The 16777-nt window shown below is 37.8% G+C and overlaps 1 protein-coding gene across 5 annotated transcripts in view; it reads right to left on the bottom strand.

Annotated features, from left to right (window-relative positions):
- The window catches only part of LOC100256945 (uncharacterized), a 71193-nt gene that overhangs the window by 27788 nt on the left and 26628 nt on the right, over nt 1–16777 (bottom strand). The window contains exons 15-28 of one of the 5 annotated variants that reach the window (XM_059733774.1): nt 14717–14929; nt 14502–14601; nt 14277–14344; nt 4380–4525; nt 4151–4259; nt 3913–4059; nt 3723–3770; nt 3513–3641; nt 3167–3406; nt 2939–3079; nt 2764–2846; nt 2561–2666; nt 2368–2463; nt 2061–2213 (exon numbers count right to left, since the gene is read on the bottom strand). In XM_059733774.1, coding sequence (XP_059589757.1) covers nt 2061–2213; nt 2368–2463; nt 2561–2666; nt 2764–2846; nt 2939–3079; nt 3167–3406; nt 3513–3641; nt 3723–3770; nt 3913–4059; nt 4151–4259; nt 4380–4525; nt 14277–14344; nt 14502–14601; nt 14717–14929 — 1779 coding nt within the window. Of the gene's footprint in view, nt 1–2060; nt 2214–2367; nt 2464–2560; nt 2667–2763; nt 2847–2938; nt 3080–3166; nt 3407–3512; nt 3642–3722; nt 3771–3912; nt 4060–4150; nt 4260–4379; nt 4526–14276; nt 14375–14501; nt 14617–14716; nt 14930–16777 lie in introns of all 5 variants that reach the window. The other 4 variants (XM_059733772.1, XM_059733773.1, XM_059733771.1 and 1 more) reach the window with 4 other exon arrangements.

Below are 16777 nucleotides of genomic sequence, written 5' to 3' on the forward strand. Positions count from 1 at the left end.
TCCTCTCCTTCCAAACCGTCCAAAAAATACATAACGGAATGGATTTCCAAATCTTTTTCCTTTTCTTCCCAAAAAATGAGCCCCTCCAGGAGATTAAAGTCTCCTTTACAGTTTCTGGGAGGACCCACTTAACATCTATCAACCCAAAAATAATATCCCAAAGGGCTCTAGTCACTATACAGTGTAAAAGAATATGATTTACATTCTCTTCTTCATAACCACACAAAAAGCAACAATTTGGGAGTTGCACCCCTCTTATCTGGAGTCTATCCAGAGTGAACACCTTCCCCCACGTAGCCTCCCAAGCAAAAAAGCAGACTTTAGTTGGCACCCTATCCACCCATATTCTCCTTGCGGGAAATACTGTGGCATTAGGCTTGTCTAGCAGCCTGTAAGCTTCTTTGACTCTGAAAAGACCATTTCTTCCCTGCCTCCACATAACTGAATCATCCTCCAAGGAGGGCCTATGACCCCTCAAAGTATGAAGCAACTCCCCAACCATATCCAACTCCCAATCATTGAAGTCCCTCACAAAAACGAGATTCCACTCTCCTTGGCCCGAATCCTGGTCCCACATCTCCTCAATCGTAGCATCCCTATGCATGGCAAGGACAAAGAGGTGATTGAAGCATTGGGACAACGGAGTGTCAGTGCACCAACTATATTTCCAAAATTTGATTTTTGAACCCTTCCCAACTATAAAGGCCAAATTTTCCCAGCACCAATCAGATTCTTTCATAATCTCCTTCCAGACCCCTACTCCAGCCGCCCCACTAGCCTTCTTTGACCTCCAACCATAATCCTCTTGCCCATATTTCGTAGTGATCACTTGTTTCCAAAGGTTATCCTTTTCACAAGCAAACCTCCAAATCCACTTGCCCAGCAAGGCTCTATTCAGAGTGGCTATTCTCCTTAATCCTAGCCCTCCCTTGTGTTTTTCTGTACAGACCGCGTCCCATTTAACTAAATGAACTTTTCCCTCCAAGTTTCCTCAAGGTACATTCAACAAGAAGAAACAAAAGATTTGGCTCATTTAGAATTTGGGAAGGTTTTTTTATTATAGTACTCTTTAAAAAGTTTCTTTATCTGTAAATTTTTTATTTTCTAAAGCATCTTTTTCTAAAATTTCCATTTGAGCCTTTCATAAAATCTAGGAAATATCCTCTATTAGAAACTTTTATCACAAAAAGTCTATATAGAATTTTAAGTTTCTAATTCTAAAAGGAAAGTTTTTATTTCCTTCTAATTCCTTTATTTGAAAGATTTAGAAGTTTTAGGAAGAAGTAAGAGTCCTTAATAAGCTACTTCTCTTTTCTCTTTCTTTTATTTGGTTTTTAGAGTTTCATGAAGACTACAAATAAGATTAATTGTTATTAAACAAGATTGAAAATGAACCCTTAATCCTGAAAATGGTGAAGCACCTCACTTTATTATAGGCAACCACCCTAGAGTTGTCCCACATTACTTCTCTAACTAATCCATCCAACTCCAAATCCACCAGTAACATTCTCCTCAATCTACACCTCCCACGTGATCAATCAATGATAATAAAATTCTAACTAGTGTCAATACCCATCAAAATAAAATAAAATAAAATTGCTCCTTCAATGTCACACCCAGTTTCTCATTAAGTTAAAATCCATTCATTCTATCTTGAATTTGCTTATCCTTCAGCCTAAAAAGCATTTCTCCATAGTGTTAACTCGGTTTTTCCCTACAACCAAATCTCATCACCCAAACCATTACGGGAGAACAACGTAACGGATAACACCAGGGATCTCTTCCAAAAACTCCCAAGAAGTTCAACCAAAACTTGCAAGGAGGCATGGGCCTCAATACGCACCCAATTTTAATTAGGAATTCAATTATTGAATAAATAACAATGATTGTAGTAATGACAATAATAATCCTGATCTTGTTCACACTTATGCAGTTCAATGCTGATGATAACCAAGACATATGATGATGAGTTTATGGGTGAACGTAACCAAGTGCATAGAAGTCAATGGATTATAGTTTGAGAGTTCACAGTTGTACATTAGTGACACAAAAGAGCGTACCTTCTCTGTTGCAGCATTTTCAATCACAGCACAACCCAAATCAAGATTATCATTAGTAACAAGTGGCACAGCTTGTTCTAGAAGTTCAGTTCCAATGTTTAAACCCTGAAATGAATTCCTAAGCTGATTCGTTATGGCGCCGCGAAGGGGTTCCTAGCAATAACAAGAGAACATCAACAGCCCCCATTAGAAGCTAACAAAGATAAACTAGAATCCTCCAAAATTTAAAAAAAAAAAAAGTTCAAAAACATATTTTCATAAAGTGAAACAAATAAAAGCTCCAAGGTTTTGGATGAGAAATTGAAACCTTGCATGTGACATGAGCCAAACTTCCAGCTAGACTTGCAACCATTAAATGTGCAGCGTTGTATATGCGGGACTCATCAGACTCCATAGCATAATCCTAAAATAGTATTTGTTTAAGTTGAAAGGCAGCAGTTAATGACAACTTGATGAGAGAAATATAGACCACTATAAAAAAGAACTTTGGCAATACTAACCTTTAGAACAAGTTCCTTTGTTGTCTGAGTTGCTATAGTAACACTACGTTGAACAATAGGAGCCATTATGTCTTTGATAGCCCTCTCCATTGCAATGGGTACAACTCTGTTGTGAACAGATCGGTTTAGATTTCTCGTGGCAATCTATGTGTATATATCAATTTGATAAGACTAAGAGGACGACACTGTTGACAATTCCAAACCTCTGGAAATAATGCAAGCCCAAAGCACCAAGTTTTTGGTTGAAAATGATATGGCTTCCAATGTTAGGGATCGGTGCAGGGATCTGCACTAAACCACAGACATCAGCATCTAAAACGAGTGCAGCAGCCACTAAATTTTTTGGATAAGAAAGAAAAGGAATGCAAATAACTGTACCTGACCAACAGAATATGGTGACTGCGCTGGAGGTACTTGTGAAAGCCCTTGACCAGTAGGAAGCCTATCACCCAGGCTTAAGGTTGCTATTTTATCATCCTCCGTTAATGAACCAGAAGCAAGATGAAGACCAGAAGGATACTAAAGCCACCAGATGAATCAACAATCAGCATATTAAAGGAAAAAGCAACTGCTCAGAACCAAGTAAACAAAACCAATGTTACAAACCTGAGTCATTACATTTAAGTGGCCACCGGGATGAGATGAATTAACAATATCAGGCTGTAGCTCAACTTGACTCAATGTGGACATGATTCCAGGGTTAATATCAGAAACCATTTGTGGCTGAGATGCCCCAACATCTTTATTAGAAAAATCAGGGTTTCCTTCTATTTCCCGAACTCGATCTTTAAGAAGAGAAGTCGGCTTTACTTCCTTCATATCCACACCAAGGTTCTTAAACAGGACCTAGAAACCAAGAATAGAGGAGAAGAAATGAACTGAAAAGAAAGACTGCCAATATTCCTTTGAAAAGTTTAGAATGCCTAACCAAAAATTGACAATGACTTTATACCTCAATGTCAAACTTAAGATTCATTTTAAGATTTGGCAATGCATAAATCTCAACAAGTAAACCAAGAATTGCCATGGTCCAAGGATTGGGAGGCCGATAGGCAAGACTGCTTTGGCAAGGTTCCAAAATCTGCAGCAAGTGTGTTTCAGTAAAATATTACAGTACAACACCAGGTGATAACAAACAGATCAAATTATTAAATGATTATACCTTCGAGGTAAATGGGACCACAGCAATCATCAGGCCCTTCTCATATGCCTTGGTCAACACAATAGAAAATGCATTAGCAAACCATCATAAAAATTTTACAGGTACCATCAAATAAAGGTAAGGAGCATTTATATTTCAAGCAAGAAAGACAAGAAGGCATAGTAAATAAAACAAAGATCAGAAGTATCACCTCTATTATCAAAGACTTGGGATCTATTTCTCGAGCCCTGAGTACTTGATTTCTGCCTATGGTAAACTTTCCAAGCCAACTTCCCAGATTTTTTAGCAAAGAGCGTTCTTCAGAACTTGATTTTATAAGCTCAGATCTCAAAAGAACCTGAAAATATATATATACACACATGACTAAAAACCGTTTCCATTCATAAGCATAACAAAAGTTAGAAATGGAAGAGTCTTAGCTTATCAACCTTGCAATTCTCATAAGCAGCTTTTACAATCTCCTTATTCAATGTCTTTGAATTAACTTTGTCCAAAAACTTCAAGTATGAGTCATGGAAGTTGGGCTCAATGCTTGCTCTAACAAGAAATCACAAAGGGGAGTTGATAGAAGACAAGCAAGGTGGTATAAACTTCAATCTAAATCAAATATATTAAGAAAACAGACAAAGAATACTTGAGAAAAAAATAAAGCCTAACCTTTTCATCACCATGTACCGGGCAAACCATGGATAGTACTGCTCATCTAAAACCTCAGTGAATTCCTTTGCTTTAGCTTCAATATTTGCAGACGCAATATTATTAATCAAAAATGATATCTTGTCCTGAATTTCAGATGTAGGAGCCTGCATTCATAAACTAGGCAAATCAATACTGTAAACATTATACAAATAACAAAAGCATAGATAAATGTTGTAGTTGCTGTTCCTTTGAATGATTTCCCATCCTTCCTTTTCTCCTCCTTATTTATTAGTTAAGTAATTCAGTTTTCTTTCAAGAAAATGAAAATCAACACAAGTATATCATGGAAAATAACTTTTTTTGGATAGGCTAAGTATATTAAGGCAAAGAACAAGGATATTGACCATCTAATAGATCCATCATAGCTAAGAAATTCACTTTAAGAAATGTCTCACAAAAGGAGAATGTGGAGATACTTTTAGGGTCATCTCAAAAATAAAAGGGACACAAATATTAATCTAAACAAGGAATAAAAACTGAAAAAAAATAAAAATAAAAATTAGCAATTCATATTAAGGACCTCATATCCAAATTTGATATTTAAATGTATTGATGTAGGTAGAAGTAGGTTAAGATCAAATCACCCTAATATGTTAAAGATAGAACTGGCCAAAAAATGCACCAAAGTACACAATACACAGGACATGAGACGTATACAAAGGCCGCCAAAAAATGGCCTAACAAATGGAAGAGGAAACAAAAAACGACTCCCTCCCTTAGCAAGGACCTAACAAACAATAAAGTCATACAAGGACCTTGAGCCTTCAGCTATGTACAATTTGGTCTACGAAAACAAGTTACAAAGAAACAAGCTTTTTAATCTTTGGATAACAAGCTCGTCATTTTAGAACAATCTTCTATTTCTCTCCTTCCAAATTGTCTAAAAAGGACACAAAGGAGATGTTCCCCACACTTTTTTTTGTTTCCTCCCAATAGAAGACCCACACCAACCTAACAAGGTCTCTCTTACTGAGGAATATAACACCCAAGAAAATTCGAAGGGAGAGAACAAAAGTTGTCACAAATACCTTGTCATACCATAATGTAGTGAAATATGGTCAATTAATTCCTCCTATACATAACAAAGGACCACCTTCTCTTTTGAAGCTAATCTAAGTTAGAGCTTTACCTCATGATCTCGCTTTAGGAGGAACCTAAGAATTCCAAACAATTGTTTCTGAGAAAGGGGCTGAACTCCCAAGCTCTAAGCAAGTGTAAAGGGACCTCATAGAGAAAGAACCACTCTTAGTCTCCAGCCAAATCACCTTCACTGCCTTATCTTGAAGCCTTAAAGGAAAACATTCCACACTCTCTCTAAATTGTATAGACACTAGAGAAGCTAGGAGTCCAATAGCCATTAACATTAGATTAATCCCATAGATCTGCCGCCCACGCCTCCTTTGAATGAACCAAGGTAAATACAGTAGGGAAAGAAATACATAGCGGCTCATTGCCACATCACTTATCCTTCTAAAACTTTACCCCCCCCACCATTATCTACAGAAAAAAAGACACCACTATTAACAATTGCCCACAATTTCCTTATAATTTTTCATAACCCAACCTCATACCTATTACTCACTTCCTTAAAACACCACCCCGCTTCAACTACACTAAATTTGCCCCTCATAACTTGTTTCCAAAATGCCGCCTTTTTACTGCAAACCACCAAATCCACTTGCTAAGAAGAGCCTTATTGAGCGAAGCAAGACACCTAACTCCCTAACCCCCCTTATTTTTGTCTAAACAAACAGTAGCCCACTTTACTAAATGAGACTCTTTCTAAATTTCCTCCACCCCAAAGAAAGTCCTTTTGAATTTGTTCCAACCTCACCTTCACTATTCTCAACATCTAGAATAACGACATAAAGTAGACATGCAAGTTAAATAAAGTGCCCTAAATCAGTGTCAATCTCCCCCCTTGCATATATATTGTCTTTTCCACATTGTCAATCTTTTGTGAAACCTCTCCTCCACTCCGCACCAAATTGCCAAAGAATTGAAAGGGGCACCAAGAGGAAGACCCAAATAAGCGATTGGAAGAGCTCCAACCTTACACCCTAGAACAAAAGCCAGACCTTCCAAGTTTTCCACCCTCCTAATTGGTAAGAGCTCACTCTTGCTTAGATTCATTTTCAAGCCCAAAATGGCCTCAAAAACACATAAGTAACAACTTACATAGGTCATCTGAGCTTGGGTAGCCTTGCAAAAAACAAAGTATCATCAACAAACAACAAATAAGAAACCTTCATTCCCTCACCAACTTTGTCATTTACCTTGAAGCTAGACAAATAACCCACCCTCCCTAGCCCTCCTAAGAAAGCAACTGAGTGCTTTCATGTCTAACACAAACAAATAAGGCAAAAGTGGACCCCTTGTCTCAAACCCCTAGAGCTTTGAGACCATTAGGAAAAATTCAATTACAATTAGGATTGTTTTTCTACCATATTTAGAATAAGGATTAATTCTACAGATATCTAGAGTTGAAGACAATTGTTCAGTCAGTATTCACTCAAAACAGAAAAATGTTATTTAGGATCTCTCTTGAATTTTATTCCAAGGAGAGTTATTATTCCTTTTTCTGTCACTTCTTTCCCATTCTTTTCCGTTGCTTCAAATCAGTATCACAGAACAAGAAAACCTTCAATTTATGCCATTGTTGGACATGATACAGATCCTGGAGGAAGAGGAAACCAATACCAACACATGGAGATAGCTGAGAAAAGGTGAGTGATTCAGGATTTATCATAGGCTATGCAAATATTTCAACGATGTCAATTGAAAAAAGTTTATATAGAGAGTGAAAGTTAACATAAGAGTGAAGATTTATGCACTTAATTTGAACAGAGGAATCAGAATTAAAGTTGCTTATTTTTTTTGGGAAGACACCAGCTGAAGATTATTTGGATTGGGAAGAAAGTGTGGAGAACTACTTTCAGTGGAAACCTATGGTTGAAGAAAGAAAGGTGTTCTTCGTAAAGATTAAGCTGAAGGGCATTGCACTTCAATAGTGGAAGAGAGTTAAAGAGTAACATAATGATGAGAATGAATCTCCAAAATCTACTCAAGAATCTAACAAAATAAATATTAAATTAATTAAGGGTATCTAAATAATTTTCTAATTTTCTGATTTCTTTTTTTTTTTTTTTTTAAAGGATTTCCTAGAGCTAGCTGCATTTCTTGTGAATCGGCCGAATAGAATAAAAATCCTAATTACTTACAACATAGGTTGGGTTTATTTTTTCATAGTTTTATTCAAATTCAATATTTTCTAAAGCTTATAAATAAGGTTAATTGATGTAAATGGGATTAAATATTGATGATCAACAATATGAAGTTTTTTTAAGGGAGGCAAATCTTGGATAAAATTTTGATTGCCAATGAAATGGTGGATGAGAAAGATATTCAGGAGAGGAAGGGGTCGCCTTTAAAATTGATTTTGAGGAGACCTATGACCATGTGGATTGGGATCATCTAGACCATGCACAAGAGAGAACAAGGTTCAATTCAAGTTGGAGGTTTTAGATGAGGGGTTGCTTGTCCTCGACAAGTTTTGCAATCTTAGTAAATGGAAATGAAGGATAGAAATGCTAAAGAATTAAGGAAATCCAAGGTTTAAGACAAGGATATTCTTTCCCCATTTCTTTTCACCATTGTAGCTGATTTTTTAAGTAAGATGGTGCTAAGAGTGGAGGAAAACGATTTACTAGAGGGCTTCCCAATGGGCAAGAATAGGACTAGATTGCCTCTTCAAGGCAACCATATTAGTAGATAAGGTAAGAGGAAGAGTGATCATTATTGGGGTACCAATCATGTCATGCCTTATTGTTAGGTAAAATAGGATAAAGCCGAATTAAGTGGATCAAGTCTAGGGCTTCAACTTTAGCGGGTTCAACCCAACCCAACTCAAATTGTTGCAGACTAGAAATTCAATTTGCAATTTCGATTTGTCTTTGGCAAAAAAATCAACTCAAATTAAATTTGGGTCAAGCTTGAGTTTAAGGCTCCAATTACCCAATTGAGATTATATATTTATAAAAAATTAAATTTTAGATATATATTATTTAACAGTATTGTAATAACTTTTACTGTTAACCTGATTGTTAACTTGATAGAAAAATGTAATATAAATCTTATGTGATGGTCTTAGATTTTATTCTATTTTCATTTTATTTTTTTTACAGCTTTTGATTGATTTTACTGAGTGTAGCATACAGTTGCAATTATTGGATTGATTAAGTAATGGATGTTTTAAGTTTATATATTGGCATATTAATTTAGAAGGATTCTAGGTTTTAATATCTTCATTTCTTTTAATTTTTACCAATCAAATTTGAAAAAAACAAAAAGTAAAAGCAAGTTACCAAACAGGAATTTTGAAAATATTTATCAAATTGTTAATTTTAAAAGAAAAGTTGGAAGACAAAAGAGTAACAAAGCAAATCCTAAATGAACCATCACATAATTTTTTTTTTTTTTTTTGATAAGTAAACCAGAAATTCATTAAAGAAGAGGCAAAAAGCCACACAGCATACAAGTGGTATACAAGGCGGCTAAGGCCTCTAAAACAAAAAACCAAGAGAGACTCACCACCCCTTAAGTGGATGTTAACCACTCCAAAAAGCCTATAAGGGAGAGAGACTCCTCACCTATATACAATCTAGCCCAGCTCCATAAATTACAAACAAAAAAATTCTTGAGTTTCTGGATATTCAACACCCCCCCCCCCCCCCCCCCCCCCCCCCTAAAGGCTAATCTATTCCTCTCCTTCCAAACCATCCAAAAAATACACAACGGGATGGATTTCCAAACCTTTTTCCTTTTTTTCCCCACAAAAGGGCCCCTCCAGCTAATTAAGACCTCCTTTACAGTTTCTGGAAAGACCCACTTAGCATCTACTAACCCAAGAACAATATCCCACAGGACTCTAACCACTATACAGTGTATAAGAATATGATTTACATTTTCTTCTTCACAACCACACAAAAAACAGCAATTTGGGAGTTGTAACCCTCTTTTCTAGAGCCTATCAAGAGTAAGCACCTTCCCCCACGTCGCCTCCCAAGCGAAGAAAGCGACTTTGGTTGGAACTCTATCCACCCAGATACACCTTGAAGGTAAAGCGGTGTCATTAGGATTCGCTAGCAGGCTATACCCTTCCTTGATCTTGAACCATCATATCATTTTAAACCAACTATATACATCTAATTTTTCTTCCCATTCTTAAGCTTATTAAATAAGCACAAGTTGTGTAAAGGTCTCCTAATATTTGGAGGTATGAAGAATCAAACATCTAGCATGAAGTTGTTCACTGATTGGAACTCTTGAAACTGTTTCATCTGTTGTTCTTATTGGTGCATAATGTGGGAAGAATGTAGACGTAAATGTGTTTTGAGTAGAATGGATTCACAAGGAAAAATGTGTTGGTTTGCTACAGACACCAAGACCTTCAATCTTTTCATCGAGGTGGTCAGAGGGAAGTTAAAGGGTCTCATTGTGGAAAGAAGTAGAGGCTTTTCCACTTGGATTAGGTTTAAGGAGCTGAGTTTAGACCGCTTGCTAGAAGGGGTGGAAGCCTATTGCAGAGAAAGAGCATTGAGGTGGAGCACAATTTGGGAGGATGGTGGGAGGAGATTTACCTTGGAGCAGCGTGCGAATGGAACAGAGAGATACATTTTTTTTTCAATGGTTGTTGAGGAAGCAAAGAAGTACACTAATTTTCCTAGAAGGGAGGGGCTTTCTTAGGGGATAGACCATTTTGGTGGAGAAGCTCCACCTCTTAGGGGTAGCTCCTAAGGCCAAGATTAGGAAGGTTGCATCCTCTGCTGAGGAACTGCAACCTTCATTGGCGGTTTCTAAAAACAAATCCTTTGTGGAGGCCATTAAGAAGGATATGGGCTTGGTAGGCAAAGCAGTATGGGTGCAACTTAGATTGAAGGAAACCCCAAGCAGAGTGGACCAGCCGAGAAGCTGTTTGGTTGGGAGATTTGTGACTGCTTTTGACCTGTTGCTAGATTTGATTGAGTTAAGACAATATGCAATTCATTTGTGGTCTCTGAAAAGGGGGTTGAAGCTCTCAGCCCTTGGGGGTGCTTTGATCTTGTTTGACTTTGAGGATCGATCTGAAGAGGAGAGGGTGCTAGTAAGGGGCTCATGGAGTTCTAAGCGGTTTGTCTTGCATCTAGAGAGGTGGAACCCTGAAATAGGGTGTTTGCAAAACGGTGTGGCACCTAAGTATGGGTGAGAGTATTGGGTCTTCCACTGCATCTTTGGAGTCAAGAGGTGTTCAAGAAGATTGGGGACTGTTGTGGAGGCTTCATGGCTTCATGTTCTTGGACGAGCATACAGTTGTTATGTCTCATTTGCAGTGGGCTAGGATTCTGGTGAAATCAGGGGGTGCAAGCTTTGCCTGGCTTACTTCAGGTGGTAGTGGATTCTTCAAGCTTCTCTATTCAGCCGTAGTAGGAATTTCCACCCAGATTTTCAGTTGTGGTTCCAAAGACTAGTGGTTGCAGAAGCTTAGAACAGGAGGTCAGGGATGATGCATTGGGAGTCTCACACAACACTGAGGGTGTGAGGTTGGGACCGACTGTGGTGCAGGATGCAGGGGTTGACGTGTCAGCTGCTGGTGGTAAGAGTGGAGTAGGTGTAGCATCAGCTTTTGGCCATGCAAAAGCTACTGTTGTGGCATCAGAGAAGGGGGGCGGTGATAGTGGGGTTGTTACAGGTGAAAGGAATGATGGAGGGGACTGGACGGTGAAGGTTTCAAGAAAGGAAGTCCAAAGAGAGAAGGCTATAATGGGCTTCCTTACATGGACTATGATTTTCGTCCAGTTAGAATTTTAAAGGCCCTTGGACCCAAAACTTTAGAGGCCCAGGGAGCAATTGGTATTTCTTCAAGGGTTGTCTCAGCTGCAGCCCAAAACTCAGTGACCCTCATTGAGGGAGGGAGGGGGGGAAGTGGGGATTGGGCTCCACGCAAGGCTATTACTGGAAGAGAATCTTTGGGCCTTGACTATTCAGTTGGAGCCCGTCTTTCTTTGGGTCATGGCAGCATAGAGACCCAATGCAGCGGAGGCCGGGTGGATAAGTATTTAGAGAGTGGGCCATTGGAGGTAGGTCAAGGAAGTTTGGGTTAAGAAGCTTTGTCCAGGGAGGGCTCTTTAGAGGGGGAGAGGGTTTTTTTGGCTCCCAATGTTGCAGATGATGACCCCATTGATGAAGCTAGGGTTTTGACGCCTTCGCCTTCGTCGCTTCCTCTCCTGCTAAATGATGAGGCTCTCATGGAGGAAGCGGCAAGATTCTCAGCTGGTAAGTCTTCAATTCCAAATGGACCAAGGGGGGAGGGTCTTTTTCCTCAGCATTCTCTTTGTCCACTGGCGAGGGATGTTCTATGGGGAGGACTGATAGTTTGATTTCTTGGAGCAAGTAGGACAAGGCTTTTTTAGAAGATATTTATAGGTCTTTGTGTGTGCTATCTAGGGAGGGCGTGGTTGAGGAAGAACTAAGGATGGAAGCACCCACGACACCCCAAACAGGGAAAACAACAAGTTCCATAAACTCCTTGCCAACTCACAATGCAAGAGGATGTGATCAATAAACTCTTCCTCTGAAAAACACAAGCAACATCTATTAGCTAAAGGCCACCCTCTCCCCTAAATCCGATCCAAGGTTAAGACCTTTTTCCACGTGGCCTCCCAAGCAAAAAAAACTCACCCTTGGCAGCACCCAAGAACAGGAAAATCCCCTTGTCTTTTCAATTCCAAAGCGTTATAGAGAGACTTGACAAAAAATTTATCGTCCTTTGACTTTGTCCAAACTACTTAATCTTCCACATCTGTACACCCTCCTCCTTAGCAGTCTCAGGAGGCTTTGGGTTTTGAAAGCCTTAGTAGGGGCCTAATGGAAGTAGAGAGCCTCTATGATCTCTCTTATCAAAAATTCATCTCATTTAGTAAGTTTTTAGGATTGTCAATGGATGGGAATGAGAAGGAAATCGCGTCCCTTATGAGGAAGTTGGAATCCAGAAAGCATCGTAGAGCTTTGATTGCAAAAAGAAGGCTCCCTTCCATCCCTCATCTGGTTAGGGAGCTTCAAAATTTGGAATGGTCGGTTAATTACAACAGTTCAAACAAAAACAAGAAAAACCAAAGCAATGGGAGGGAGTTGGTTTGTAAGTGACCATCAAAGCCGTGTTTTTAGGGTTGTGGTAGGTTGTCATAGCTTTCTTGGTGTTAGTCTGGCCAACAAGGATAAGCGGTGGTGGCAATAGTGGGGTGTTTAAAGTTATTTTTCATCAAATTGTTAGTTGAATATGGGTTCTTGTTTTTCTAGGCTTTAAGTTGTTGTCTTGCGTTTTGGGGTTTAGTTTGTCGTCTCTCTTTCCTTTCTCTTGTTTTTGGTTGCTACTTGTATACTTTGTGTGTACTTTGTGCACCATTTCCAAGCGCTTTTAATATATTTGCTTTGTTCACCAATCGCAAAAAAAAAAAAAAGAAAAAAAAAACTAACCATAATATTTTCTTCTTCTTCTTCTAGGTTTTTGTTTTAACTAAATCCAAGTAAAAATATTTATAATAATCAGAATTTTTTACTTACATTTTACAAAGAGTAAAATATAATATAAATTCCAAAAGTATATTACTCCACAATACAAAGAGTTTCAACTAGATATTCAATATCGTGTGCCTACATCACAAGAGCAATCTCTCTTAAATTATTCAATTCTTGTGATCTTGGATTATCATTGATATAACATTTGTCTTCAATGTAAAATTGGTATTTTACAAATCACATGAGGGCATGTTAGTAATTTAAAGTGTCAATAGAAAAGGCCCCTCACAATCACTTTTTCATTTTATCAAATTAAAAGATTATAAAAATAAAAAATAAAAAATAAATCATACAAAATGTGATTCTAAGAAGCTTAAAATCAAATCTCAAACAAAGTCCTTACACAAACCTAAACTTTTTCTATACACCATTTTTTCTTTGTGCTTCTTCCTCTTCTTTTTCTTAATCTTATTAAACAAACCTAAACTTTTTCTACACCATTTTTTCATCATGCTTCTTCCTCTTCTTTTCTTAATCTTAATCTAACATGTTTTTAAAAAACTAAAAATGGCATCACACTAAGAAATTGTCACCACAGTAGTAACAAATAGGATAATAAAATTGTAAGATAATTTCCTATTTCTAAAAACAATGACAATATCATGAAGTTAGCACCAATTACTGTTGAACCTTAACATTAATGCCAGCTAACAAATTTTTTTCCACATTTTTATGAATATCCTGAAATATTTCCAAATTTTTTAATCATTTCCACCTACATAAAACTCCCAGATACAAAGTTTGTCACATGTCAAGCACAATTTCAAGTTTAAAAAATAAAATAAAAAAATACATGAAATTCAACAAACTAAAACAGACATCAATATACAGTTTTTATTTTCTTCATTCCATTTTTCCCTTTTGCATTTACAAAGTCTCTCTCTCTTACATACGCGCACACACTAAAAAAGTAAAAAATAAAATAAAATAAAATAAAGCCAGTTAACAAACAGTACCCATCAAATAAATTAGCATCAATCGCAAGGTTAATTGATTAATCATCTGCAAATACACTTGTTTGAAAGACATGATTCTGACACATCTAATCATCTCATGGGTGTTCCTGACCAGTCATTCTCTTCCTAAAAGAAACATCTCACAAAGAATACTACAACCTAACCTTTGTATGTTTGACTGACCAAGTTTGATTCAGAAAGTCAAAAAAATGCCATGGTCAGTAAATGCCTGTGCCCAAGTAAATCATAGAGATGTCAGAACAAGATTGAAATACACAAAACATACCTCTATATGTGTATCTCTTCTCTCCGCTGCCGCAACAAGCGTTTCAATGTTCAAAGCAGAACCAAACCCTGTATTATATGAAGGTTGTCTAAGCATGCCTACAGAAATGGGATGTTTAACAAATCAGGCACAAGAAAGTGAAGTAAGGGATTTTGGAGTGTACCCAGGGAAGATTTGCTATCAAGAATTACAGATACTACAGATAAATAAGATATAAAAGCTTACTAGTTGATGCAATGCTTCGGGAAGGATGAAGTAAACCAGTTGAGGAAGACACGGCTGCAGAAACACCAGTAGCAGTCTGTGACGACACTGTTTGCAAGGACTGAGAGACAACCAACTAAACAAGAAGATGAGAGATGAAGGAAAATAAAAATTAAGATACAATGAAAAAATTAGCCAAAATTTTCACATAAACTGAAATGGTTTCCCTGGGATACCTTTTGACTGCCAAGTGCATCACTTGTGGAAACGTTTGAAGCATGACCAGTGGGAGGTAGAATTGGTCTCCCATAATTAATCAAAGATGCAGATGTTTTATGCCTGTCACCAAGAAACCCTTGATGTCTTTGTTGTGCTGGTAGTGGAGATGAGGTCTGCTGTCCAGGCTGTGTGGTCCTAGATCCTAAAAGTTGCCATGATGAATCAGGCACCTGAAATGATAAGCAAATAAACATGTATCATTAACGTGTTTCACCTGACAAATTATAGAAATCAATACATGAAAACAAACAAAATAGTTAATATTTTATGATCCAAAGATATACTTGGTTGAAGGATACCCAAGAAGGAAACTGAACACAGAAGAGTAGTATCAAGGTTAAAATTTAACACATAGTGAAGTACATCTAAACACAAATTTAAGATAGCCTTTTACATCACATAGATCCCTCTATATACATAAACAATTCCTAAATAAGCACTTCTAAAAGACACATATGCAATGTAATCCTAAATGCAATTTTAAAGGTCAAGGGAGAAACCCCAAATTGGTCCTCCTTTAGTGCTGCCATCATTGCTGCTCTTTGCAGATAGTGTACCATCGCTCTCACTTATCACCTATAAGTGCTCTCAGGATCTCTGCTTTCCTTGTAATTCGTTTCTTCTTCTTTTGGTTTTCTTGGTAAGTCATTCATTCATTGAAACATCCTCAATTAATCTACAAAACCTATATTCATTTTGTGCAGACATTCTTGACTGCCAACATTTTTATCAAAAACTGTAATTGGTCCTTTCATCTGCCTAGCAGTTTTATGATATCCTGTTTTGATAGGAAACAAACATTTTATTAAAATGCAAAAATCTAAATAAATATCAGGCAACCTTCAAGCCAGGAGGAAAAGTGAGGATACAAGGAAAAAGGAAAGCATGAAGAACCAGAGTGAAAATCACTGAGGGGTCAGCTGGAAAAGGAGGGGGAAATTTTGTGGAGGGGTGACAAGAGGTAAAAGCAAGTTTAGATTTGAAAACATGTGGTTCAGGGTGGAAGGTTCTACGGATAAGATTAAAGAATGGTGGCAGTCTTACAATTTTAGTGGAAACCCAGCTTTGTGCTTGCTAAGAAGCTACAGGCTTTGAAATACAACTTGAAGAAATGGAATAAAGAGTCCCTTGGCAATGTGTCGGCTAGGAAGGATGCTGCCTTGGAGCAGTTAAACTATTGGGACAGTTTAGAAAGGCTAGGATCTCTATTTGAGGAAGATAGGAGAAGTCAGCGGACAACCAGAGATGAGTTTAGTCATTGTGCCATCCTTGAAGAAATCCCTTGGAGGCAAAAGTTCAAGGGCTCTTTGGTTGAAGGAGGGAGACAGCAATACCAAGTTCTTTCATCACATGGCTAATGCAAGGAGAAGGGGAAATTTTATCAGTAGCCTTACAGTTAGGGGTGTTCGGCTGGATAAAGAGGAGGAGCTTAAAGAAGAGATTGGGTCCTACTTTAAATCCATGTTTGAAGAAACTCCAATGAGAAGACTTGATGTGGATTCAGGGCTTTTTAGAACTCTTGACCCCTTGGATAATGAGACTTTGGAGGGGCCATTTTCAAAGGAGGAGGTTTCTAAAGCTCTCTCATATTTGGGGGTGATAAGGCGTCAAGGCCGGATGGTTTTTCGCTGGCTTTCTAGAAGTTTTGTTGGCCTATAGTTGGGGGGGAAGTGATGCAGATATTTGAGGAACTCCATACGCAGAACACTATTTTTCGAAGCCTTAATGCAACCTTCTTAATTCTTATCCCAAAGAAAGCTTGGGCTAGTGACGTGCAAGATTTCAGGCCTATTAGTTTTATGGGGAGCCTTTATAAGATTATTGCAAAAGTCCTAGCTAATAGGCTAAAAAGGGTGATGGGAAAAGTGGTTTCAAATGGCCAGAATGCTTTTGTGGGAGGTAGGCAAATTTTGGACGCAGTTTTGGTAGCTAATGAGGCGATTGACTCGAGGAAACGAAGCTCCAGTGCAGGTTTAGTGTGCAAATTGGACATTGAAAAGGCAACTGAGAATAGAGCA

Source organism: Vitis vinifera, chromosome 16 (genome assembly GCF_030704535.1).
Source record: "Vitis vinifera cultivar Pinot Noir 40024 chromosome 16, ASM3070453v1".
Classification (NCBI taxonomy): domain Eukaryota; kingdom Viridiplantae; phylum Streptophyta; class Magnoliopsida; order Vitales; family Vitaceae; genus Vitis; species Vitis vinifera.